This window comes from Scyliorhinus torazame, chromosome 2, assembly GCF_047496885.1.
Source record: "Scyliorhinus torazame isolate Kashiwa2021f chromosome 2, sScyTor2.1, whole genome shotgun sequence".
In the NCBI taxonomy this organism is placed as follows: domain Eukaryota; kingdom Metazoa; phylum Chordata; class Chondrichthyes; order Carcharhiniformes; family Scyliorhinidae; genus Scyliorhinus; species Scyliorhinus torazame.
This window is the reverse complement of record NC_092708.1, coordinates 358,159,234-358,183,942: the sequence shown is the minus strand read 5'-3', so window position 1 is coordinate 358,183,942 and position 24,709 is coordinate 358,159,234. Positions and strand designations below refer to the sequence as shown.

Sequence of the window (24,709 nt, the reverse complement as noted above, 5' to 3'; positions counted from 1 at the left end):
CATCAAAACTACTTTCGAACAGGGTTTGCAGGTAGGTGTTCTATTCCTGTGAAATCACTCACCTGATGAAGGAGCTACGCTCCGAAAGCTAGTGATTCCAAACAAACCTGTTGGACTTTAACCTGATGTTGTAAGACTTCTTACTGTGAAATCATCAGCATTTGCTGCTGAGGTATTCAGCTGAGAATTTATCTTGTGAGTGAGAGTGGTTTTAGATATTTCACTAACCAGATTCAAAAAAATTCTAAATGCTTATTAAGTGGCAGTGTGGAGAGTACATGGACTGAAAAACTCTGTGTTTCTTTAAATTGCAGCTCTTCTGTATGCAACTATTTTTGGAAATGTCACCACAATCTTCCAGCAAATGTACGCTAACACCAATCGCTACCACGAAATGGTAAACAACGTGCGTGATTTTCTCAAACTTTACCAAGTTCCCAAAGGACTCAGCGAACGAGTGATGGATTATATTGTGTCGACATGGTCTATGTCCAAAGGGATCGACACGGAGAAGGTACGAGCTTATGAGGTAAAAATGATCTAAGACCTCCAGGAGCAGTGTTTACTTCATCACTTACAGTTGCATGCACACATCTGTCTGGGAAGGATCAGATTTAAATCGAATTATCAAATAGGTAGTGCATTAACTTGTGAAATTCATATTTGAAAATAATTAATCTTTAGGGTGTTTTGAGTTTGAGTGGGAATGTAGGGCGCGATTCTCCACTCCCACGCCAGTTAGAAGAATGGCCTGGGCCGCCAAAATTTCCGGGGACGCCGGTCCGACGCCCTCCCGCGATTCTCCCAAGCGGCGGGAACGGCCCAGTCGAGTGTCGCAGGCCGGAGGATCGCCGGAGACACCGAAAATGGCGATTCTCCAGCACCCCCGCTATTCTGATGCCCAGATGGGCCGAGCGGCCAGGCCAAAACGGCGTGTTCCCTCCGGCGCCGTCCACACCTGGTCGCTGCAGTCATGGGCGGTGCGTGAACGCTGGGGGGGGCGCCCTGTGGGGGGGCGAGGGGGGATCCTGCACCGGGGCTTCACCTGGAATGTGGGGTGGCCCGCGATCGGTGCCCACCGATCGTCGGGCCGTCCTCTCTGAAGGAGGACCTCCGTCCTTCCGCGGCCCTGCAAGATCTGTCCCCCATCTTCTTGCGGGGCGGACTTAGAGAGGACGGCAACCACGCATGCGCGGGTTGGCGCCGGCCAACCCGCGCATACGCGGATGACGTCCGTTATGCGGCGCCGGCCACGCCATCTATGCGGCGCCGCTTTTACGCGGGCGACAAGGCCTGGCGCGGGTAGATGACGCGGCCCCGATACTGGCCCATTGCCAGGGCCTGAATCGGTCGGGACCGGGGCCGTTCCGCGCCGTCGTGAACCTCGACGGCGTTCACGACGGCGCGGCCACTTCGGCGTGGGAGTGGAGAATCCCGCCCGTAATCTTTTGAGTTTGAATAGGCAATATTTCTTCTCCCTTAATCTTTTAATTAATGGTTGCATTGTTGCAGGTTTTAAGCAGGTAATCTTTGCAAAATAGTTCACTGCAAATGTCTAGTTCTGTGTTTGTTGGAATCAGTTGGGTAAAATGTACAAAACTATGGACATTCTTAAATTAGCGCAGGATCTTAATACGTTACAACCCATTGTCAGTGTAGAAATGCCATTGCAACTTCCAAAGTTAAGTTACATAACATTTTTCATTTTTGCAGAATATAGTTTTTTTTTGGAGGGGACTGGTGACAATTGAAGGAACTGTAATAATTTACAGGCTTCAAACCAGATTTATTTTTTTGCCACCTCGGATAATTGATGTAATAAAATGGTGAAACTGTGATGTTGCTGCAAAAATAACCTCATTTTAAAAACGTTGATTGCTCAAAATGACCAGACCACAGTTCTCTGAAGCAATTGTTACTGCTTTTAACTAAAGAATACCATTTGTGTGAGGAGGAATGCAATCGTTATCATTTAACGATTTTATCATCTAAAAGCATTAAGGCCGCGCATGAGGAAACACAATTATTTTCAGGAGTTCTGCTTTCATAGTCCACCGCAGCCATGTCTCAACTTAAGAGATACAATAAATAGATTGATTTTCTACTTTATAACCCATTCTGTCGCAATTTTGTTAAGCTGTCAAAAGATAGACATTTCCAGATGTTCATTCGCTCCTTGTGTTGGATTTTCCAAGCAGGGATCAAGTCCCGTCACCAGTATGAAAAAACAGGAGCCAACATCACGTTGGCAGGCAGCAGGACTTGGGTTGGCATTTCGTGAGCGTTTGAGAGACATTTGTGAAATGTCGTGAAACCAGGGAGATGTCGACTCCCCAACGACCCCTTCCACCCCACATTTTCTCAGTCCTCCCACCTCCCAGCCTGTCTCCTAAGGACTGGTAAAATCCACACCCTTTACTGCAAACACACCAGGACTGTAGTCATTCTGAGAGCGGGAGAAGCCACATTGAAAAATAATACAAATTGGGGAAAGGTTGAAGTCAGCAGTGGAACATTGTATAATCCGCTCAAGGTGGCTGCATGTGCTTTTAATTACAACCATTTATTGTCACAAGTATTAAGTCAAATGCTTTGTTGTGATTAATTGCCATTGATTTTAATCTTATCTCAACATTACAGCGAAAAGCCAAAGCAGGTATGGAAAGTTCAGTTTTCTTGGTATTAGGGATTGTAACTCAAACCCAAATTCCCATGCTCATTTAACACGCAATATAATTTTTTAGCTGTGGCTCTGTGTGCTTTGTATGGATTTTCATATATTTTTGAACTGTTGTGTCAAGGAGAGAGAACCTTTATTGTTTTGCACTCACTCAACAATTTAATCATTTGAAAGCTTCACAGATGAACTAAGGTGATGCATGAGGAAGCACAATTATTTTCAGGAGTCCTGCTTTCATAGTCAATTGCAGCTGCGTCTTGACTTAATAAATACAATAAACAGTTTGTCAATAAAGAATAATGTTAAATCAAATTAATATGGTGGGGTTGGTTAGTGCAAGAGCTCTTTAATCCCTACACTCAAACAGCAGTTTGATGGTATCCAGGCTTGTTATTTATGTGAATATTCTACGCAGTTCAGAAGATAGAAATTCCAGGGGAAAAGTTTCCACTTTTGTAGGTCGTGCTGGTTCCTTTGTCCCAAGTCACCTGAGATTGGCCTAACTCTGAAAAGGATTGCAAAATTAAAAATGCAAATTATGTTCTATGCAAATTGAGCATCCGCGATCTATTGCAGCTGTTTTTAAAAAAAATCATGCTAGCAGCCAACCACACCTTCAGGGAATTTTCCACTAATCGTGCCAAAGGTGTAAAAAATTAAGTTGGTTCTATTCGGCACAAGAGCACAAATAGGCACATTTTTCAAAGGTTTTCATCAGGAGGGCTATTTTATGTTTGCTTGGAAATTGACTACTGTTCCCCAGTATAACTAGAGATATGTATTCTTTTGGATTTTCAGTCATTTAAAATCTGGTTATTCACAGATGATGGGCGCGATGTAATGAAAAATAAAGCAGAGTCCGCTCTGGGCGAGATTGGCAAGGTCGTTCCCAGTGCTTGTGATGGCGGGAATAACCCCACTATCTAATGGCACTCTTCTTTTCAGGGCCTCAGCGAGGAATGCCCCGTCGAGGCAGCACTCGGTCGCATTTCCTGCACTGAGGAACTCCATTCGTCAGTGCAGGGAGAGATCGGGGAGCCATTTTTAAATGGTGCGCCGATCTCGTAACCCCCCACACGACCCTCGAACCCCACCCAACACCTCAACTCACTTGGGGTGTTCGAGCCCCCCCTCCCCACCTCATACGTGCAGTTCACTTCTGGTCCTGATCTTCAGTAGGGGGAGAAAATGCCACCAGGGCACATTGGCATTGCCAGCCTGGCACCCTAGCAGTGCGAGAGCCACCTCAAGGTGCCCAGGTGGTATCAGCAGTGCCAGGGTGTCACCCAGCCCAGATACTAACCTCTAGGGGGCCTCCGATAACCTGGGAGACCCACTCCCCAAGTGCCGTTACACTTGGTCCCCATTTATTGGGACCAGTAATAAATGACGCCCAGTTGGGGTCTCCTCGGCGAGGTCGGAAGATCTTGGGGGCTGGTTAGATCTGGCGTTGGCAGAGCTCTTAAGCTCACTTAACCCTGCAAGCTGGGCGAGACCCAGATCGCAATGTCTCGCGAGATCTCATTGGATTTAACAATCGTTGGGAATCCCGGAAGAGATCTCTCACAGGATCTACTAGCCACATCCCGTGGGACGTGCCTGATAAATCGCACTCGCTGCTTGTCACTGTGGCTAAGATTGCTTACTTTTTGTGAGAAATCCACTTTTAATTGTGTCAATCAAATTATTCCAAGGCATCACTCTTCAATATATAAAGGAATATTTCTAAAGCAAATTAAACAAAAAAAAATGCATTTTAAAAGCTGCACAAATGTGCTGATTTATGGCATATTTTGAATGGAACTTTTCCCAAAACTTGTCAGAATGTCAGGCTCTGACTGAAAACTGATGTGTGTCTCTCTCCAGAAACACAGCAGAGTTTACTGAGCAGGGCTGGAATACTCCGGTCATCGGGATTCTCTTTACTCGCTGGCAACGCACCGCCGCCGCCCTCGGGTTTCCCGGAGGCATGTGGTGGCTTCAATAGGAAATCCCATTGACAAGCGTCGGGAAGGAAGTTTTCTACCGCCAGGGAACGGCACGACTCTGAGAAACACTGAGCGCACAGAAAATCTGCTGGTGTGATTTACGTTGTAACTCTGGTGGGGCAGGGCCTGATACCCAGAAGGGAAAACCAGTTCAGAACAGTATTCTTATTGCCCTGTTTTCCTGTTCTTTTCCTTCTGGGTAGATTTAGTAGTCAAGGAGGAGTCCGGAAAGATCATAGAATTTACAGTGCAGAAGGAGGCCATTCGGCCCATCGAGTCTGCACCGGCTCTTGGAAAGAGCACCCTACCCAAGGTCCACACCTCCACCCTATCCCCATAACCCAGTAGCCCCACCCAACACTAAGGCCAATTTTGGACATTAAGGGCAATTTATCATGGCCAATCCACCTAACCCGCACATCTTTGGACTGTGGGACGAAACCGGAGCACCCGGAGGAAACCCACGCACACACGGGGAGGATGTGCAGACTCCGCACAGACAGTGACCCAAGCCGGAATCGAACCTGGGACCCTGGAGCTGTGAAGCAATTGTGCTATCCACAATGTTACCGTGCTGCCCAAAATTTAGAGTACCCAATTCATTTTTTCCAATTAAGGGGCAATTTAGCGTGGCCAATCCACCTAGCCTGCAAATCTTTGGGTTGTGGGGGCGAAACCCACGCAGACACGGGGAGAATGTGCAAACTCCACACGGACGGTGACCCAGAGTCGGGATCGAACCTGGGACCTCGGCGCTGTGAGGCAGCAGGGCTAACCCACTGCGCCACTGTGCTGCTAAAGGAGAGTGAAACAATGGTTTATATCCAACAGGAAAGTATTTACATACAATAATCCAACCCCCAGCCAGGACTACTCTGCAGCTCAGCCCTGACCTGGGCCAGCTTTCATGGCAATGAATTAATGAGCCCACAAGGGGTGGCGCAGTAGTTAGCACTGCTGCCTCACGGCACCAAGGACCCGGGCTCGATCCCGGCCCCGGGTCACTGTCCGTGTGGAGTTTGCACACACTCCTCGTGTCTGTGTGGGTCTCACCCCCACAACCCAAAGATGTGCAGTGTAGGTGGATTGGCCACACTAAATTGACCCTTAATTGGAAAATAAAAGAATTGGGTACTTTAAATTTAGAAAAATAATTAATGAGTCAGCAGGGGAGCACGTATTCCACAAGGCTCATGCGAAGATTAATTGGGTCGTCCCCCTGGATCTCGTGGGGGTTACAACATCCCTGTTTTACTGGGTAGAGCTGGCAAAGCTGGCTCCACAGAGATCGGGGCACCATCTTTAAAGGCCACTCTGATGTGTGTTTAAAATAAGTTACCCCAATCACCCATGGAGATGGAGGACCACCACCACAAGCTTCGGGGTGACCCCCACAGTGGACCTATCGGGGGAACCCGCACTATCCCTCCGTGCTGTCATTAGGGCTCCCCCACTACCCCCACCATACATAAGGAGAACCCCTCAATGGAGGCTCTGCCGACATTTGTCCTCCTATCTTCAAATGTTGGAACCACAGTGCCGGAAAGACTGCACCTGTCCCAGGGAGGTGGATCACCTTTGCCAAGTCCTGAAAGAGTTGGGTTGGGAGGACACACACTGCCAGAGGCCCTTAAAGTCTCTGCCCCTCTGAACGTCGATTAAAGTGATTTGTTTCAGGGTAGCACCGGTGATCTGTGTGGCATCTGCCAGTCAGCCATACACAAATGCATTCGGGAGGTGAACGATGCCTCTATGTGAGGGCCCACATTTATATCAACTTGTACCGGGACCAGGAGATCCAAGACGCCAGGGCCAGGGGCTACATTCATTTTGTTGGCATGCCACAAGTGCAGAGTTTGATAGACTGCGCCCAGGTGACCCTATGGTCTCCATGGCATCATGCAATGCCATTTATGAACTGCATGGGATTCCATTCCATCAACATGCAGATCGACTGTGACCACACAATGAGAATCATGCAGGTGTGTGCGCTTTTTCTGGGAAGCGTCGATCACAGACACATATTGGGGCGCTCCCTTATTGTCTTTAAGGGAGAGCTGCGACTGGAGGGATGGTTCCTCGGGGACAAGGCATACCCAATAAGGAGGTGGCTGATGACGCCAGTGCAGAGGCCACAAACGCAGGCGGAGGCTCATTACAGTGAGGCTAATTCTTTAATCTGCGTGCTGGTGGAGGAGTGATAGGATAATTGAAGATGCAACTCCGGTACCTGGACCATTGGGCAGTGCTCTCCAATGCAGCCCCCACAGGGTAGCCTACATTATTTTGGTCTGCTACGCAATCCACAAGTTGGTGCTGCAGAGCAGAGACCACCTGGACATGGAGCTCCACATCACGTTCGATGAGGCAGAGGTCGAAGAGGGTGGCGAGGAGCAACCGGCGGAGGAGGAGGAGGAAGGATCTCAGGCCATGACCAGGGCCCGCATGGGCTGTCATGCTCGGGATGCCCGCATAGCTTCAGGACTTGGGCATGAGCAGAACTAGGGGTGATGAAATCTCGTAGCGAGGGGATTGCTATCTCAGCATTAATGTGGTGCCCGATTCCATGGGCAGGATGCTAAAGGCATTGGCTGGTCTCTGCAGGAGAATGATGATGACTGACAATGAGGACAAGAGGCCTGCTCCTCTCATCCTCAGAGATATGTCTAACTCCTGCCTGACCTAAAGCTAAACGCGTACTGCCAAGGAACAGGTTTATCATGGGGTTCAGAGATACTGGACATGTTCTCATTTGCTTCCGCCCCCTTCGATATCAGGGGCACTAGTGTGTTCCTCCAACTAGGAACAGGAGTAGACCATTCACCCCCTCGAGCCTTCTCTGCCATGAATGAATCCTGGCTGATCCGTGGCCTAACTCCAGATACCTGCCTTTGGCCCTTATCCTTTAATATCTTTGCTCAACAAAAATTTATCTAACTCAGATTTAAAATTAACAACTGATCTTGCATCAATTGCTGTTTGTGGAAGATAGTTCTCAACCTCTACCACCTTTTGTGCGTGGAAGTGCTTCCAACACCTTTCTTGAATGGTCTGAACCTAATTTTTAGACTATGCCCCTAGCTCTAGAATCTCCAACCAGAGGCAACATTTTGGGTGCGATTTAACATGCAAAAAGGAGTCCTGTTTTGGACATGCATAGTGGGGTCTTCTGACCTCATTTGGGAACACCCTGCTGAGGCTGCACTTACCTCACTAATGGCTCACGTAAACATGTTAATCTGGATCTCGCCCAGCGAGACCCTGATGTTTCATTCCTTTAGCGAGGGAGGTATGTAAGGGTCCTTCCTGTTGATTCCCTTTATTCCATTTTCTTTATTTTTGCCGTTATCATTTTTGATCCATGGATACTTAATGGACATGTATCTTTAAGTCAAGCAGCAGAGAGAATGATGAATTCAAGAAGTTGCAACATAGTGTAAGGTGCTGCTAGCTTTGGACAGCAAAACTCAGACTTTGTGGCACCCGAGAGATGGGGTGGGACTTGGCTCAATTGTTTGACCAAAATGCCATATTCTGCCCGGTACCGGATGGTGATTGGGTCCTACTTGAATGGAATGATTTTCAGAGACCCAAGGAGCTCAGTTGGGTCCTGAACGCTGAAGAAGAGGGAGCTATGAGTGCCTGCTCTCGATATCTCCCTCTCTCTCTAGTAATGCGTCAAACTGCTGCCCTCCTGAACCTAAAGAAAACCTGAATGAATGAATCTACAGTGAAAATCATTACTGGCTGCAGAGATCTCGACCTGAAAGCTTACTTTGAAGGAAGGTGCGCTTAAAGACAACCATCCAAAACAAAGATTATTTTTCCTTTTTGTTATTATTTTCATCCCTCTCTTCCCCTCTGTGTTTGTTTGCCTTGTGTGTGTGTAGAGGGTGAGGGCACCAGTTGTATTTTCTGCTTGTTTCATTATAGTTCTTTTTATAAATAAAAAGCAATTATTTTAAATTTACAAACCTGGTGACTACTTATTTGGTAGCCAAGGGCCAAAGACTTTGAGTATTTTCCGAAGAATTATTGGTTAATTCAACTGTGTTGCGACTCCGGGTCAAGGGGGGCTGGAACTGACTGTGTCCTAGCCCAGGGTAGAAACAGCAGATTCATACAAGTAAAAATGTGGTAACGACTAGAAAATCAATTTTTCTGCTGTTGAGGGAGAAACATTGGCCAGGACGTCAGGGGTAACACTCTTGCTCTTTGAAATAGTGTCATACGAAAGAAACATAGAAAATCGGAGCAAGAGTAGGCCATTCAGCCTTTCAAACCTGTTCCCCCATTCAATATGATTATGGCTGATCATCCAACTCAGTAACCTGTTCCTGTTTCCCGCCCATATCCTTTGATTCCTTTAGCCCCAAGTGCCATATCTAACTCCTTCCTGAAAACATACAGGGCGCGATTCTCCACTCCCACGCCGGTTGGGAGAATCGCCTGGGCCGCCGAAATTTCCGGGGACGCCGGTCCGACGCCCTCCGGCGATTCTCCCAAGCGGCAGGAACGGCCCGGTCGAGTTTTGCGGGCCGCAGGCCGGAGACGCCCAAAATGGCGATTCACCGGCACCCCCGCTATTCTGAGGCCCGGATGGGCCGAGCGGCCAGGCCAAAACGGCAGGTTCCTCCCGGCGCCGTCCACACCTGGTCGCTGCAGTCGTGGGCGGTGCGTGAACCCTGGGGGGGCGGCCTGTGGGGGGGCGAGGGGGGATCCTGCACCAGGCTTCACCTGGAATGTGGGGTGGCCCGCGATCGGTACCCACCGATCGTCGGGCCGTACTCTCTGAAGGAGGACCTCCTTCCTTCCGCGGCCCCGCAAGGTCTGGTAATCAGTCTGGTAAACCTTCATTGCGCTTTTTCTATAGCAAGAACATCCTTCCTCAGATAAGGAGACCAAATTCTGCACAATATACAGGTGTGATCTCACCAAGGCCCTGTATAATTGCAGCAAGAGTGCTATCAACACAGCCACAGCTGGCACAAGGAAGAGGCTAGGCCAAAAGAATAATCCTTTGGGGGGACACGAGAGTTCATGGCGTGGAGGTGAGAAGAGAAGTCAGTGCAGATGATTGTGATATTGAGATAGGTAGGAATGTAACCCAGCTGGTACTGTCCCACCTAGTTGGTCAGCAGTGGAAAAACATTGGATGAGGATGCTGTGCACAACCATATCAAAGCTTGCAAAGATTTCGGGAAGGACAAGAAAGGATAGTTTGTCTTTGAAACCATCGCATAAGGTGCCATTTTTTAACTTTAATAAGAGCCACTTTGGTTGTGTGACCGTGTTGGAATCTGATTGGAGGGATTCAGACATGGGGCATGGGCATGCATATGTGAGGCAACAGCATGTTCAAGGATAGAAAAAGAAGATTGGAGACTTACAGTAGTTTGGAATGTCAGTGGGATCAAGGGTTGGTTTATTTGTGGTGGGCGAATAATGAGGGAAGATTTGAAAGAGAGAGGGACCACTCCTACATAGAGAGGATCATTGGGAAGATCAGCTAACATGGGAGACAGGAAATGAAGTTAATTGATCAGTCATTTAGTGGCTTGGAATATATGTTATTAATAACAATGAGACTATCAGCACTCACCATTATCCTGAGGTCAATCAGATAGAAACCTACGGTGTCCATCCCTGTACAGAAATTCAGATGTTGCAGTTTGAGATAACTTGCTCCTCCACAGGGTGCAAATCTTTGCTGACAGACATGACAGTGCAATGCTGGAGACTTGCTTTATTTTCCATTAGTTCCACAATAAAAACAGCTGAAAATATTAGTGCTGGTGCATTGCGAATAAATCACATTTTAACAGCATTATAAATAATAATTGTTGCTGAACAATGTCACTGACCCTGAAAAATTAATTTACAGCTGTGGAGACTCATTGCCTCTGAGAAAATTAGTGTTAAAGATTTTACTTTTTCTGCCTGTTCTTCTTAATTTCTCCCTTAATTTCATCTATATTTTTTCAATCTTGATTTGCTTTGTGTATGTCATTTCAATCCAATTTATATTTTGCACTTATGGATGGGATTTGATGCTCTCCAAGACGTAGGCTGGGAGACTGGGGAGCCGTGTAACAGGGTCGGGACGTGCAGCTTTGTAACCCCAGGCAGGATTCTCTGAACTGGGACTAAGGGCTAAGGCAGGGGAGGAATGTAGAGAGTTTCCCGCTAAGGAGGCTGAACGGAAACCACACCATATCAGGCATGCATAGTCGGCCCTTCATCTGCATCCCATTCTCGGGAGGCAAATCGGTTTCATGTCGGCCTCCAGTGGGTTTCTCGATCCACCATGGCAGGCAGTAGAGGAAGCTCCCATAGGAAATTCCCACTGGCGTGAAACCAATTTTTTCACTCCCTCCAAATCCTAACTGAAGGACCCAGAGTGGTGCTGGCAAGGTCGAGTATCTTCAGTGTACATGCGGTTCCTGAGGTGCTTTCAGAAGCTATCACTGAGGGGTAGCAGACAGATGAGAAATAGAAAGAGGGCCAGTGATAGATCCTTGAGTGACGCCAGGGGTAATGGTATGGGAGTGATTATGAAGAAGTCATGGCAGGACACCTTAAGGCTTGTTGAGTATCACTTCACAGCACAAAAGCAAGACTTTTCTAATTCACTAGGCTGACATTTACCAAGCTTTGAATATTAAGCCTTGAAAAAATATAGAGGATATTCCCTAAGGATGAATAATTTCTGAATATTCAGAAGTGAGCTGCTCTCAAAACTAAGAAGAAATGAAGTCATTAGTGAAGTAACTGAAGTGCTATTATTTTTATGTTGCATGAATCCCTGGATGAATTCTAATTTTATCACGCTTCCAAGTTTTTTTTGTGCCTTTTTTTATTGTACCGCTTAGTATTACTTTCTTATTACAGCAGATGGCAGGGCAGTGCCCACGTCACCAAATTCCAATCATGCGGTCAGATTCAGGTCTACTACAAATTGGGGCAGCTGGACTGTCACCCGACTGCAGCTTAGATGGTTGGGAGGACCTGCTGTAAGGGCGGCAGCATCTGCAGGAACCTGAGGAGGACCTGCCGCGACCATTCAAGGACAATGAAGAGGTATGGCTACAAGAACCTGAGGGAAATTGGCAGCCATCCAAGAAGCTGAGGAGAAATTGCTGCAGGCAATTCAGTAGAAGCTGCAGATGGGGTCAGAAAATGAAGATGGCCCCTTGGAAGAATCAAAATGTAAGCCGTCACTTCAGTAAATCTAGATTTGGAAAATGATGGAAGCCCGTGGGACCCAGTCAGCGAAAGCTGCAGCTTTGATGCAATGGAGGACCTAGAAAGACGCAAGTGAATATGTTCTTTGTGATCTGAACTGGAAGAAGCTTTACAGAAATGGCAGAGCTACTATTGAAGAGGATTGGTTATGCATAGGATTTGGACCCTGAGGGCTCTTTGGAGTCTCTACAGAAGACAGGGATTATGTTTGCCATTTTCAGTCATATTGGGTAGCCTTCAGCAATTTGCTAACTTTTCAATATACGTGGTTGTGAAGTTAAGATTCTAACCATAAATGTAGTTAATTTGGTCTACATTTGTGCCAGTGTTTTATGTAAACAATAGGTCTGGGCTCTAAAAGCAACAATACAGCAATCGTTCCTTTTGGAGGTGAAGTTGTACAATTTTGTCCTCAGGTGTATGGGTAATATTGACCTGTTTTGAATGTAAGTGTCGTCTTTTAAAATCTTTCCTACTTCAAGACTGTGAAGAAAACAACTTTACAACTCTGTTTCGAAATAAATAACTTTGTCTTTATTGACCAAAGTCTGCATGCAGATGGCTACAGGTTAGAGAGAGAGAGAGCTGTTAAGGTAAACCTGCTCATTCTTTCTCAAGCTCGCAAAGACATGGAGAAAACGTTCAATATTTATACAAAAGCTGTATCATTTTACAAAAACAGACCTTGTTCAAAAATGTCAATACAGTCATAACTTCTGATCAAACATGTTGTCATGGAAAGACCCTGACTCGGCTTATTAGCAGTATTTTGTCTTTAGAGGATTTAAGACGTGGTCCTATTTTGTTTTTACCTCTGCCCTCATGATGCCTTGACGCAGATGGACCTAGGTCATGAGGAGGTTGTGTTATTAGGACATTCCTAGATCGTGGCTTTGTTATCAGGTTTTACTAAGGTCAGGCACTATTTTCCCTCTTCTGGCCTCGTATGATACGATTATGTGGATTCTTAGCTTTGTCTAGTTTGTCAGGGTCTGAACTTGGCACTTAGCTGACACAGCTGTCTTACACTTGGTTACATAAGTTGGCTATTTTTCCCATCATGCTATTGCTGAGTTTGTACACTTTCACATAAGAACAGAACTAAGAGAGAAACTGATTTAAAGAATTTGCAGATCCAACCTCAGGAACAATCAATCATAGCTGAACAGATGACATTCTTGAGTGTTTTTTAATCTTTCATGTGATGTGGGTGTCGCTGGCTAGGCCAGCATTTGTTGTTCATATGGAATTACCCTTGAGAAGGTGGCGGTGAGCTGCCTTTTTGAGCCGCCTCAGTTCATGTGTTGTGGTACACCCATGGTTCTGTTAGGAAGGGAATGTAAAGTTTATGATCCAGTGACAGTGAAAGAATGGGGAAGTAGTTCCAAATCAGGATGGTGTGTGGCTTGATGGGCAATGTGCAGGTGGGTGGTGGTGTTTCCATGTATCTGTTGCCCTTGTCCATCAAGGCAATAAAGGTGCTATTCAAGGAGCCTTGATGAGATGCTGCTACATCTTGTCGAGAGTGCACACTGTTGAAACTGTTCTTCAGTGCTGGAGGGTGTAAATGTTTAGATTGGTGGATGAAATGAAATGAAATGAAAATCGCTTATTGTCACAAGTAGGCTTCAAATGAAGTTACTGTGAAAAGCCCCTAGTTGCCACATTCCGGCACCTGTTCGGGGAGGCTGGTGTGGGAATTGAACCGTGCTGCTGGCCTGCCTTGGTCTGCTTTAAAAGCCAGCTCTTTAGCCCTTTGCTAAACTAGCCACTGCCTTCCCTCCTGCTGAACTTTGCGGGCTTTCTCGCTTTGTGGAACGATTATCCCCTGTAATCTTCTTGCCACCAACCTTCTTCATAGATTTCGACATATTGTCACCGACAAATTTCTTATCTCATATGATGGGCCAGTTGTCGTAACCAATATCCCCGGAAACCAGGTTAAAAAGTCCAAAAAACAAGGACCACAGTGGGAGCTACCTTATGTACGTCCTTCTCCCACCAGTCACCACCGGAAGTCCCTTAAAATGCCTCTGGGAAGGTTTTCTGCACTGCCTTGTCTCTAAGACTTAGAGGCTGTTAGTTGTAAAACTTGGCCTTCAGGCTTAGTGGCTGTAAGGTGGCTTGTCTGCTTCTGCCTGCTAGATGTTAACTCGTCTGCTTGCTTCTGAAGGTTCTGCCAATTATACTTTTACTCTACTTTGATTATACCTTCTGTGTATTTGGCTGACTGCCCCAATCAACTTCCTTGACTCTAGACATTATCATATGTACACCACATTGACCTTCCCAAATGTCTATGTAGACTGTTTCTACACATAAACCATTCACATCTGAATCTTATCTAAACTGCCTCATAAGGACTGGGAGAGACACATCTCATTGAAGTCTTTTGTAAACTGCCTCCTGCTGTCTCTAGGCAGATTTCTATCTGTCGCTGGACATCTTGCATCCTATTAGTTTTTTGTTAACTTCATTTTACTGCTGCATCTAGGGAAATTCATGACACTCACCTCAGAATTCTCAGCCCCTAACCTGCTCTTGGAACCACAGTATTTATAAGGCTGGTCCAGTTGCGTTTCTCATGAAGGAGCTGCAGATGGGTGTGCTCAGGGGACTACCCCGAGGAACTTCAGCAATATGCTGGGACTGCAATGTTTGATCTCCAACAACCACAACCATATTCCTTTGTGCCAGGTATGGCTTCAACCAGTGGAAACGTTTCCCTCTGATTCCCATTGACTCCAGTTTTGCTAGTGCTCTGTTATAACCTGCCTACTTACGATTGGCTGGGGACTAATGACTATCCCACAATCCTATGGGAGTATGAACTTCCCCAATGAGGGGGGCGGAGAAACTCCTAGTATAAATAAGCTGCCAGTTCAGGAACCAGCAGGAAGGAGAAGGTAGCAAGGGAAGTTACTGCTACTGTTATGTATATATTGTTATAGTAAATAAACATTATTATTTTGTATCCTTAAAACTCGGGCTGGATTCTTTGTGGCCTTTACAAAACTGGCGACGAAGGTAAAAGTGAATAGCTGTCTACACTGCTGAAGCCACCTCCCTGGATTTTTGTTGGATACAGGTTGGAAGTTGTTTTCTATTATACAATGCCTCTGTACGGACGTTTGGATGTTTTTGATGCTGCGCTGGAAAGCTGGAACCAGTACACACAACGGATGCGTTACTATTTCCGGGCAAACAATATCACTGAAAACGAGCGCCAGGTGGTCATATTGCTCACCGCCTGCGGGTCGCATACGTTTGGGGTGATTAGGAGCCTTACGTACCCAGCTGCGCCGGACACCAAAACGTTCGACGAACTTGTGAATATAGTGGGGCAACACTTTAACCCAACCCCGTCCACGATAGTCCAGCGTTACCAGTTTAATACCGCTGAGAGGACCCCTGGAGAATCCCTTGCCGATTTTTTATCCAGGCTACGCGGGATTGCGGAATACTGTGACTATGGTGAGACCTTGTCAGAAATGTTACGCGACCGTTTGGTTTGCGGTATTAACAATGCAGCAACCCAGAGAAAGTTGTTAGCGGAGCCAACATTGACTTTTCAACAGGCAATACAAATAGTCTTGTCCCGAGAGAGCGCAGAGCGAGGAGTACAGGAGCTACAGGGAATGGAAGTGCATGCCTTGGGGCGCAGCCCTTTCCGCCCCAAAACGTCCCCCCGCAATCCTGCGGTACCTTGGGCGAGGCAACGACCGGACCGACGCCAGTGGCCATCGGACATTCCTCCCCGAAGGGAGCCTTCTCCAGAGCCAATGGATGAGGAGCCATGTCCGTGTCAGACTTGTCGGCGCTGACCCCGTCGCGGACGGCGGTCCTGGGGACGCCAGAGGCGCCGTCGTTCCGACCGAAACTGGGACCAGCCCAGGGGCCGTAACTGGGACCAGCCCAGAGGCCGTACCTTCCATGTGGATGAACCTGCGGCGACCACTCCTGAGGACGTGGAGACGGAGGACGACTGCCTGAGCTGCATTGTCTGGCAGCTCCCCGTGTGGCCCCCATTAAGGTGACAGTACGGGTCAATGGCCACCCCCTGGAGATGGAGTTGGATACTGGCGCAGCGGTCTCCGTGATCGCCCAGAAGACATTCGACCGCATCAAGCAGGGTATACAGACCCTTACATTAACTGACTCACAGGCCAGGTTGGCCACCTACACGGGGGAACCACTGGACATTGCAGGAACTACAATGACCCCTGTTGTCTATGGACGCCAGGAGGGGCGTTTCCCACTTATCGTAGTGCGTGGCCATGGGCCCAGCCTGTTGGGTCGGGACTGGTTGCGCCATTTGCGGTTGCAATGGCAGCACATCCTCCAAACAGTTTCTGGAGGGTTGACTGAGGTGCTAGGACGATACCCAGAGGTATTCCAGCCTGGTTTGGGGAAAATAAAAGGGGCCGTAGCCCGTATCCAAGTTGAACCAGGAGCCACGCCGCGCTATTTCCGGGCGCGCTCAGTGCCTTACGCTTTGCTCGAGAAGGTAGAAGGGGAGCTCACTCGTTTGGAGAGTTTGGGTATTATCAGGCCCGTCCGTTTTGCTGACTGGGCAGCACCAATTGTACCAGTAATGAAGCCAGATGCCACAGTTCGCTTGTGTGGCGACTATAAACTTACAGTGAATACAGTTTTCCGACTCGACCGATACCCAATGCCTCGCATAGAGGATCTCTACGCGAAACTTGCAGGTGGACTCTCATTCACAAAATTAGATATGAGTCACGCCTACCTGCAGTTGGAGCTGGACCCTGCCTCCCGACCATATGTAACAATTAACACACACCGGGGCCTGTATGAATATACACGGTTGCCTTTTGGAGTATCCTCTGCCTGCGCAATTTTTCAACGTGTTATGGAGGGCATTTTGAGAGGTTTACCACGTGTGGCTGTCTACCTAGATGACGTGTTGATTACAGGGACGTCGGAGCAAGAGCATTTGGAAAATCTGGAGGCTGTCCTTAGACGCCTTTCAGAGGCTGGAGTCCGTTGACGTCCCACAAAGTGCGTATTTCAGGCAAAAGAAGTAGTCTACCTAGGTTACCGGGTGGACCGCGAGGGTCTGCACCCCGTCGCAGAGAAGGTGCGTGCAATTCAACATGCCCCCACCCCGACTGACACTTCGCATCTTCGTTCTTTTCTCGGTCTCGTAAACTATTACGGGAAGTTCGTCCCCAATCTGGCAACTACCCTGGCCCCCTTGCACCTGTTGCTAAAGAAAAATCACACCTGGGTTTGGGGTCAGCCGCAAGAAACCGCTTTCCGGCGGGTAAAGCAACAATTGTCGTCGTCTGGGTTACTAACCCACTATGATCCGGGAAAGCCTTTGCTCGTCACATGTGATGCATCCCCGTATGGTATTGGGACTGTGCCGTCCCACAAGATGGAGAACGGGGCCGAGCGACCGATAGCTTTCGCCTCCCGCACATTGACCAGCGGAGAAAAAGTACGCGCAGATTGAGAAGGAGGGCCTGGCAGTGGTTTTCGCGGTGAAACGCTTCCACCAGTATGTGTACGGCCGCCATTTCACTATCGTGACTGATCATAAGCCCTGCTGGGACTCTTCAGAGAGGATAAGCCAATACCGCCCATTGCTTCTGCACGGATCCAGCGCTGGGCTTTGTTGCTTGCTGCATATGAGTATTCTCTGGAGCACAAACCAGGTACGCAGATAGCAAATGCCGACGCACTGAGCCGATTGCCTTTATCGACCGGCCCCATGTTGACCCCCACGACCGGTGAGGTGGTTGCAACCCTAAATTTTATGGACACCTTGCCTGTCACGGCATCACAGATCCGTGAGTGGACCCAGACGGAGCCAGTCTTGTCAAAGGTTCGGCACATAGTCCTGTATGGTGGGCAGCATAGACAGCTCCCAGGCGAGTTGCGGGCATTTTCCTCCAAGCTGTCAGAGTTCAGCGTGGAAGACGGCATCCTCTTGTGGGGGACGCGTGTGATTGTCCCGGAAAAAGGCCAGGAGCTGATATTATCAGACTTGCACAATGGGCATCCGGGCGTGACCAAGATGAAAATGTTGGCCGGGAGTTATGTCTGGTGGCCAGGCCTCGACACCGACATTGAGAAGGTGGCCCAAAACTGCTCCATTTGCCAGGAGCATCAGAAGCTTCCTCCGGCCGCGCCCCTACATCACTGGGAATGGCCAGGGCGGCCTTGGGCACGCTTACATGCAGATTTCGCAGGCCCTTTTCAGGGATCCATGTTCCTTCTACTAATTGACGCCCAGTCCAAATGGCTGGAGGTGCATAAGATGCAGGGGACAACGTCCTGCGCAACAATTGAAAAGATGCGTTTATCATTTAGTACGCATGGCCTCCCCGAGGTGCTGGTCACGGATAATGGCACTCCATTCACGAGTGAGGAGTTTGCTAGGTTTACAAAGATGAACGGCATCTGCCATATCTGCACTGCCCCTTACCACCCGGCTTCAAATGGGTTGGCAGAGCGTGCAGTGCAAACATTCAAAATAGGCCTAAAGAAGCAGTCTTCCGGATCAATGGACACGAGACTGGCTCGCTTTTTGTTTACGTACAGGACCAACCCCCATGCAATGACTGGGGTAGCTCCCGCAGAACTCCTAATGGGCCGAAGACTTCGCACCCGCCTTAGTATGGTCTTCCCGGACATTGGCGCAAAGGTACGCCGCACACAAGAACGGCAGGGTCAGGGATTTTCTCGGCATCGTCCGATTCGGCAGTTTGCGCCCGGTGACCCAGTATTCGTGCAGAATTTTGCTGGTGGTGCCCAATGGGTTCCTGGTGTAATCTTTCGCCAAACGGGCCCTATATCTTACCAAGTGCAAGCCCAGGGCCGTCTCCAGCGAAAACATGTAGACCACGTCCGGTCCAGAAGATCATCCCCTCAAAAGATTCCCCGCCCCCGGAGCTCATTTCAACAGCCGCAAAGACCAGAGACAAGGGAAGGTAGTCCTCAAAATCTTCCACTGGTGCCTCACTCGAAGCCTGCACAGGTCGTTACGGGACCAAATGGAGATCGAGACGCTGACATGACGGAGGCAGCAGACTCTGACTCCGAGATGGAGACACAGGATACATCAGAGGGGGAATCCTCGGGTCCACAGGCCGTGGATGTACAACCGCGCCGTTCATCATGGAAGCGCCGGTCTCCGTCTCGTTACACGCCGCCTGATCCAGCGCCGCGTGCAGATGCCGTCCGGCCTGCGGCCAAACAAGTTCGACGCCTTCCTTCGCCAGGGTCTTCGGTGGATTCCTTGGACTTTGGGGGGGAGGGTGTTATAACCTGCCTACTTACGATTGGCTGGGGACTAATGACTATCCCACAATCCTATGGGAGTATGAACTTCCCCAATGAGGGGGGCGGAGAAACTCCTAGTATAAATAAGCTGGCCAGTTCAGGAACCAGCAGGAAGGAGAAGGTAGCAAGGGAAGTTACTGCTACTGTTATGTATATATTGTTATAGTAAATAAACGTTATTATTTTGTATCCTTAAAACTCGGGCTGGATTCTTTGTGGCCCTTACAAAAGGCTCCTTGATGCCCCACTTGTCAAATGCTACCTTGATGTCAATGGTAGTCACTCTCATCACTCATCTGCACTTTTGGCTATGTTTGGTCCAAGGCTGTAATGATGTCAGGAGCTGAGTGGCCTTGGTGAAACCCAAACTGAGCAACTGAGCAGGCTATTGCTGCTTAACTGCACTGTCAGTGACACCTACCATCACTTTGAATGAGAATAAACAGATAGGATTCATCTGTTTTCTGTGAATTGGACATACCTGGGCATTTTCCACATTGCCGGGAACCATTATAGCTGCACTGAAACAGCTAGGCTAGAGACGTTACTAGTTATGGGGCACAAGTGTTCAGCACTATTGCTGGGATGTTTTCAAGACCCATGGACTTTGCAGTATCCAGTGCCTTCAGCCATTTCTTGAGATCACAACGAAGAGGCTGAGATAACCATCCACTTGGTACTTCTGCCTGAAGATGATTGCAAATGCTTGCTTTGTATTTTGGCCTGATGTGCTGGGCACCTTCATCATTGAGGATGAGGATATTGTTGAAACCTTCTTCTCATGTTAGCTACTTAATTGTCCACTACCATTCATGGCTGGATGTGGCAGGAGCACAGAACTTTGATCTGATCTGATGGTTGTGGGATTGCTTAATGTTGTCTATATCATGCTGTTTCTACTGTTTGGTATCCAAGTAGTCCCGTGTTATAGTGTAACAAGGCTGACCCTTAATTTTTACATATGCCTGGTGTTGTTCCTGGCATGCTCTCCTGATCTCTTCATTTTTATATTATTGAGTAAATGCAAATCCCAGAAATCAAGCAATAGCCTCCTTATTTACTGAGTTTAAGGTACCACGGGTGTGTGGTGGCGTCCGGCACATGGGCTGCTGTCTCACGCATCTGCCAATACTGCTGCTACTGCCACCTTCTCTGCCATTTGGCCGCATCGCATAGCACCAGCGCCACTAGACCAATGTCTGCATCCAACATTCCTGCCACAGCATTCAATATCTGTAAGGCATTGGGAGAGGGTGTTAGACTGACAAATAGTGGTGGCTCCCACCCCAGACTCTCCATTTCCCCACTGATCCCCCCCCACCCGGCCGCAGCGGGTCCCCCTTACCAGGCCACAGACCCTGTACCCCTAACATCCGCTCACAACGTCAACTGGACTGGGTGCTGGCCCACTCCCCGTGGAATTCACCCACCCTCTTGCCGTGGACATGTCTCCCGGAACTGTGTCCCATCTCCTGGGTGTTCGGATGTTGGCTGCTGCGTTTGTGGTGTTGCCTTCAGCAGTGTTCAGGTATACTGTCCAGATATCGCAGTCTGATTGGGATGCTAGGCAATGACTCCCACATGCTACATGTCCCGCCCACCCACGGGAACGCACTTGGGTTGTGTGAAGTGCTGACTTAACCATGATTGCCAATTCCCCAGAGGCTATAGCCTTCAGCTGCACAGCTAGGGGCCTCAGCAGTCGGTGGGGCAGATGGGCAGGGACAAGGGTTGCCCCCGGAACAGGAATTTCTGATCCAGGGGTTGGCATGGTGGTCCATGAGTGGTTGTCCCCAGGTTGCCACCCCAATGCCTCCCCCCCCCACCCTCCCATTGCAGCCCACCCCTGCGGAGTCTTTCTGCCCCAGCCAAGGGTCCCCACACCCCGCCGAGCACTGGAGCAGCAAGCCCATCAAACCCTGGGCTCTTTGCCTGTGACCAATGATGGCTACTCATCTCCTCAGGTCCCACAGAGGCCCTTCTGCCAGGTTCACGTTTTTAAAAAAGAGTACTAATCGGCGCCAGCATGAGCACTCACCTGGGAAGCCGCTGAATGATGGGAGGCCATTGGATAAAGGGGTGATAATTGGTTTCTCGCCACGCTATGACAAGATCCCGATTTCATCGACAGGAGCAGGCAAACTGCCTGGCGGGAACCTCATTTTTGGCCTCTCCCGCTATTCACCAGCCTTGTTTCGCTTGAGCATGAGTGTAATGAGGCTGTAAGATTGCGCTCTACGTTTCAAAGAGAAAGAATCATTCAGTCACAACTGTTCATGCCTTGGCACCTATACCAACACTACAAACAAAGTAAACTCTTGGTCTAACTTTAGGCTGTGTGATTATAATGGGCGGGATTCTCCGCGACCCGGCGGTGCAGGCCACTCCGGCGCCAAGGAGTGGCGTGAACCACTCCAGCGTCGGGCCCCTCGAAGGTGCAGAATCCTCTGCATCTTCAGGGGCTAGGCTGGTAGCGGAAGGGCTTGGCGCCACGCCAACTGGTGCCGAAGGGCCTCCGCCAGCCGGCGCGAGTTGGCACATGCGCGGGAGTGCCAGCGTGTGCTGGCGTCATCCCAGTGCATGCGCAGGGGGGTTCTTCACCGCACTGGCCATGGCGGAGGTTGACAGCGGCTGGTGCGGAGAGAAAGAGTCCCCCCACAGCACAGGCCCGCCTGCGGATCGGTGGGCCTCGATCGCGGGCCAGGCCACCGGGGGGGCACCCCCCGGGGCCAGATCCCCCCGCGCCCCCCCCCCCCTCCGAGGACTGTGCAGGCCGCCCGTGGAGCCATGTCCCACCGGTAAGGACCTGTTCTGATTTACGGCGGCAGGACCCGCCGAAAACGGGCGGCCACTCGGCCCATCAGGGGCCGCAGAATCTAAGGGGTGGCCGCTGCCAGCAGCTGCCGAACCGGGGCGCCACGATTCCCACCCCCCCCAAAACCCCGGCGCTGGAGAATTCGGCAGCCGGCGGGGGCGGGATTCACGCCGCCCCCTGGCGATTCTCTGACCTGGCGGGGGGGTCGGAGAATCCCACCCAATGTTTCTCAATTAAATAAATGAAATAATTTATTTATTTGCTGACTGAACATACAGTGGTCTGATCATAAAAAGTGATCTTACAAAATATGCAACATGCTCAAATAGCATCACAGAGAAGAGGTTTTACTATAATATGCAGAAGTCTGGATATTCCTAAGTTTTCAAGCGAAGGGTCAAACTGTATTAATCAGTCGACGGCCCTCTGGACAGATATGTTGACAGTTTTTAATTTAACTCTTATATCCTGCACCCTGGACCAGCACCAGAATTTCCTGTAAGGCTGTAGTTTGTTCCTTTTTTGAAATTAAGGGTTAATTATTCATATTTTATAGAATTTAACAGAACAATCTCAAGATGGCAAGTGTAATCAAAACTGGCTTCCAAAGTTTCAGTGCAGTCTTAATCACTTGGCAAAAAGGGATAAAATCTGGCCAGTCGAGACCCAGTTGTAATTAAGCTGTATTCACGTGTTTCAACCACCAAAACTAGCACAAAACCAAGAAAATTGCTCAATTTGCAATTTCATTCATTTGAGGCTGGAGTTTGGTTACTTCATTTGTAACTTTAAAATGTTGTTATGTATAAACTCATCCTCCATTTTTGATTTGCTCTGATTTAAATGTGGTAGACTTGTTCGCTGTAAGCTTATTTTAGTTTCTGCCATGTAAAACGTTGGAAATCAGGGGTGAAATTCTCCGACCCCCCGCCGGGTCGGAGAATCGCCGGGGGCTGGCGTGAATCCCACCCCCGCCGGTTGCCGAAGTCTCCGGCACCAGAGATTCGGCGGGGGCGGGAATCGCGCCGCGCCGGTTGGCGGGCCCCCCCGTTCGATTCTCCGGCCTGGATGGGCCGAAGTCCTGCCGCTAAAATGCCTGTCCCGCCGGCGTAAATTAAACCACCTACCTTACCGGCGGGAAAAGGCGGCGCGGGCGGGCTACGGGGTCCTGGGGGGGCGCGGGGCGATCTGGCCCCAGGGGGTGCCCCCACGGTGGCCTGGCCCGCGATCGGGGCCCACCGATCCGCGGGCGGGCCTGTGCCGTGGGGCCACTCTTTCCCTTTCGCCTCCGCCACGGTCTCCACCATGGCGGAGGCAGAAGAGACTCCCTCCACTGCGCATGCGTGAGAAGCTGTCAGCGGCCGCTGACGCTCCTGCGCATGCGCCGCCCAGAGATGTAATTTCTGCGCCAGCTGGCAGCGCACCAAAGGCCTTTTCCGCCAGCTGGCGGGGCGGAAATTCATCCGCCGCCGACCTAGCCCCTCAATGTTGGGGCTCGGCCCCCAAAGATGTGGAGCATTCCGCACCTTTGGGGCGGCGCGATGCCCGTCTGATTTGCGCCGTTTTAGGCGCCAGTCGGCGGACATCGCGCCGTTTCCGGAGAATTTCGCCCCAGAACTTAAATGAGGTGAATTAGGAAGAATGTGGCTGCATCCTGCTCACGTCACTGGTTAATTTAACCTTTGGCATTTTTGGCAAAAACCTGATTGATGTGCCTGACAAAGTATTTACCTCTACTCATTGTCCCATCTCCTATGTAAAAGTGCAAGAGATCTTACTGAATAATGTTGCAAGAGATTGTACTGAATAATGTTAATGGGAAATAGTAATTTTTTTTTCACTCAGTAGCATGAGAAGAATGTCCTGAATAGCGAAAATAACAGAATAAATCTTTCTTACTACTTCCTATTTCATCTTACTCATTAGTTTATCCACATCTATTTTTAACTGGGCATCAGCTACAGAGGCAAATATATTTTAGTTTACTTTACACCAATATCTTACTGGCCCAGATTTTGGAGTCAGGTTGAATGAACGGTACTTGTGGGAATTTGCACTGCCATTTGCGGTAATTAGAAACCCAAAACAGTGCACTCCCCTCCTCAGGGCATCCAACAACTACACAAATAATGCAGTCAATAGTAGATATCCTTAATGGATCAGATTGAAAAATATTTATTGGGCCACGGAGAGTCTAAGCCAGAAGGTGTACAATGGTTCAAGTTAGAGTATTAAATTTGCTGCCAAATCATGTATATAAAACAAAATAGAGAGGGAAAGAAAGATGAGAACAATTAGAACATTTAAAAAACAATTAAATCTCAAACGATAATGAAAATGGATGACAGTCTGCTCTTTTGCAAAAGTAAATTTTCAGTACCAGAGAAATTGTTCGGCAGACAATTAAAACATATTACGCTGTTGCAAATGCACTTGCTTTTAAATGGACATAGCCTAACTTTTTCTGATGTGTTTTGTGGCTATCTAGTGGTGAGTACTGCGACTCCACCCCATTGCATGTATTTGAATGGTGAGTCTATTGGTGGAGGAACAGGGCATCAGGCAGCAACCTTTTGATTTCCACGTTGAACTGCACATACGGAAACTCTGGAAGTTTCTGTTTAATTTACTTTTAAATAACTGTGCACTGATAGCCTCGCCGTTGTT

General features: G+C 48.8%; 1 protein-coding gene across 3 annotated transcripts in view; it reads left to right on the top strand.

The window, feature by feature from the left end:
* The window catches only part of kcnh5b (potassium voltage-gated channel, subfamily H (eag-related), member 5b), a 550,001-nt gene that overhangs the window by 331,036 nt on the left and 194,256 nt on the right, over positions 1 to 24,709 (top strand). For 2 of the 3 annotated variants that reach the window (XM_072492071.1, XM_072492088.1), the window contains exon 8: positions 315 to 529. In XM_072492071.1, coding sequence (XP_072348172.1) covers positions 315 to 529 — 215 coding nt within the window. The remainder of the gene's footprint in view (positions 1 to 314; positions 530 to 24,709) is intronic. The other variant, XM_072492080.1, reaches the window with a different exon arrangement.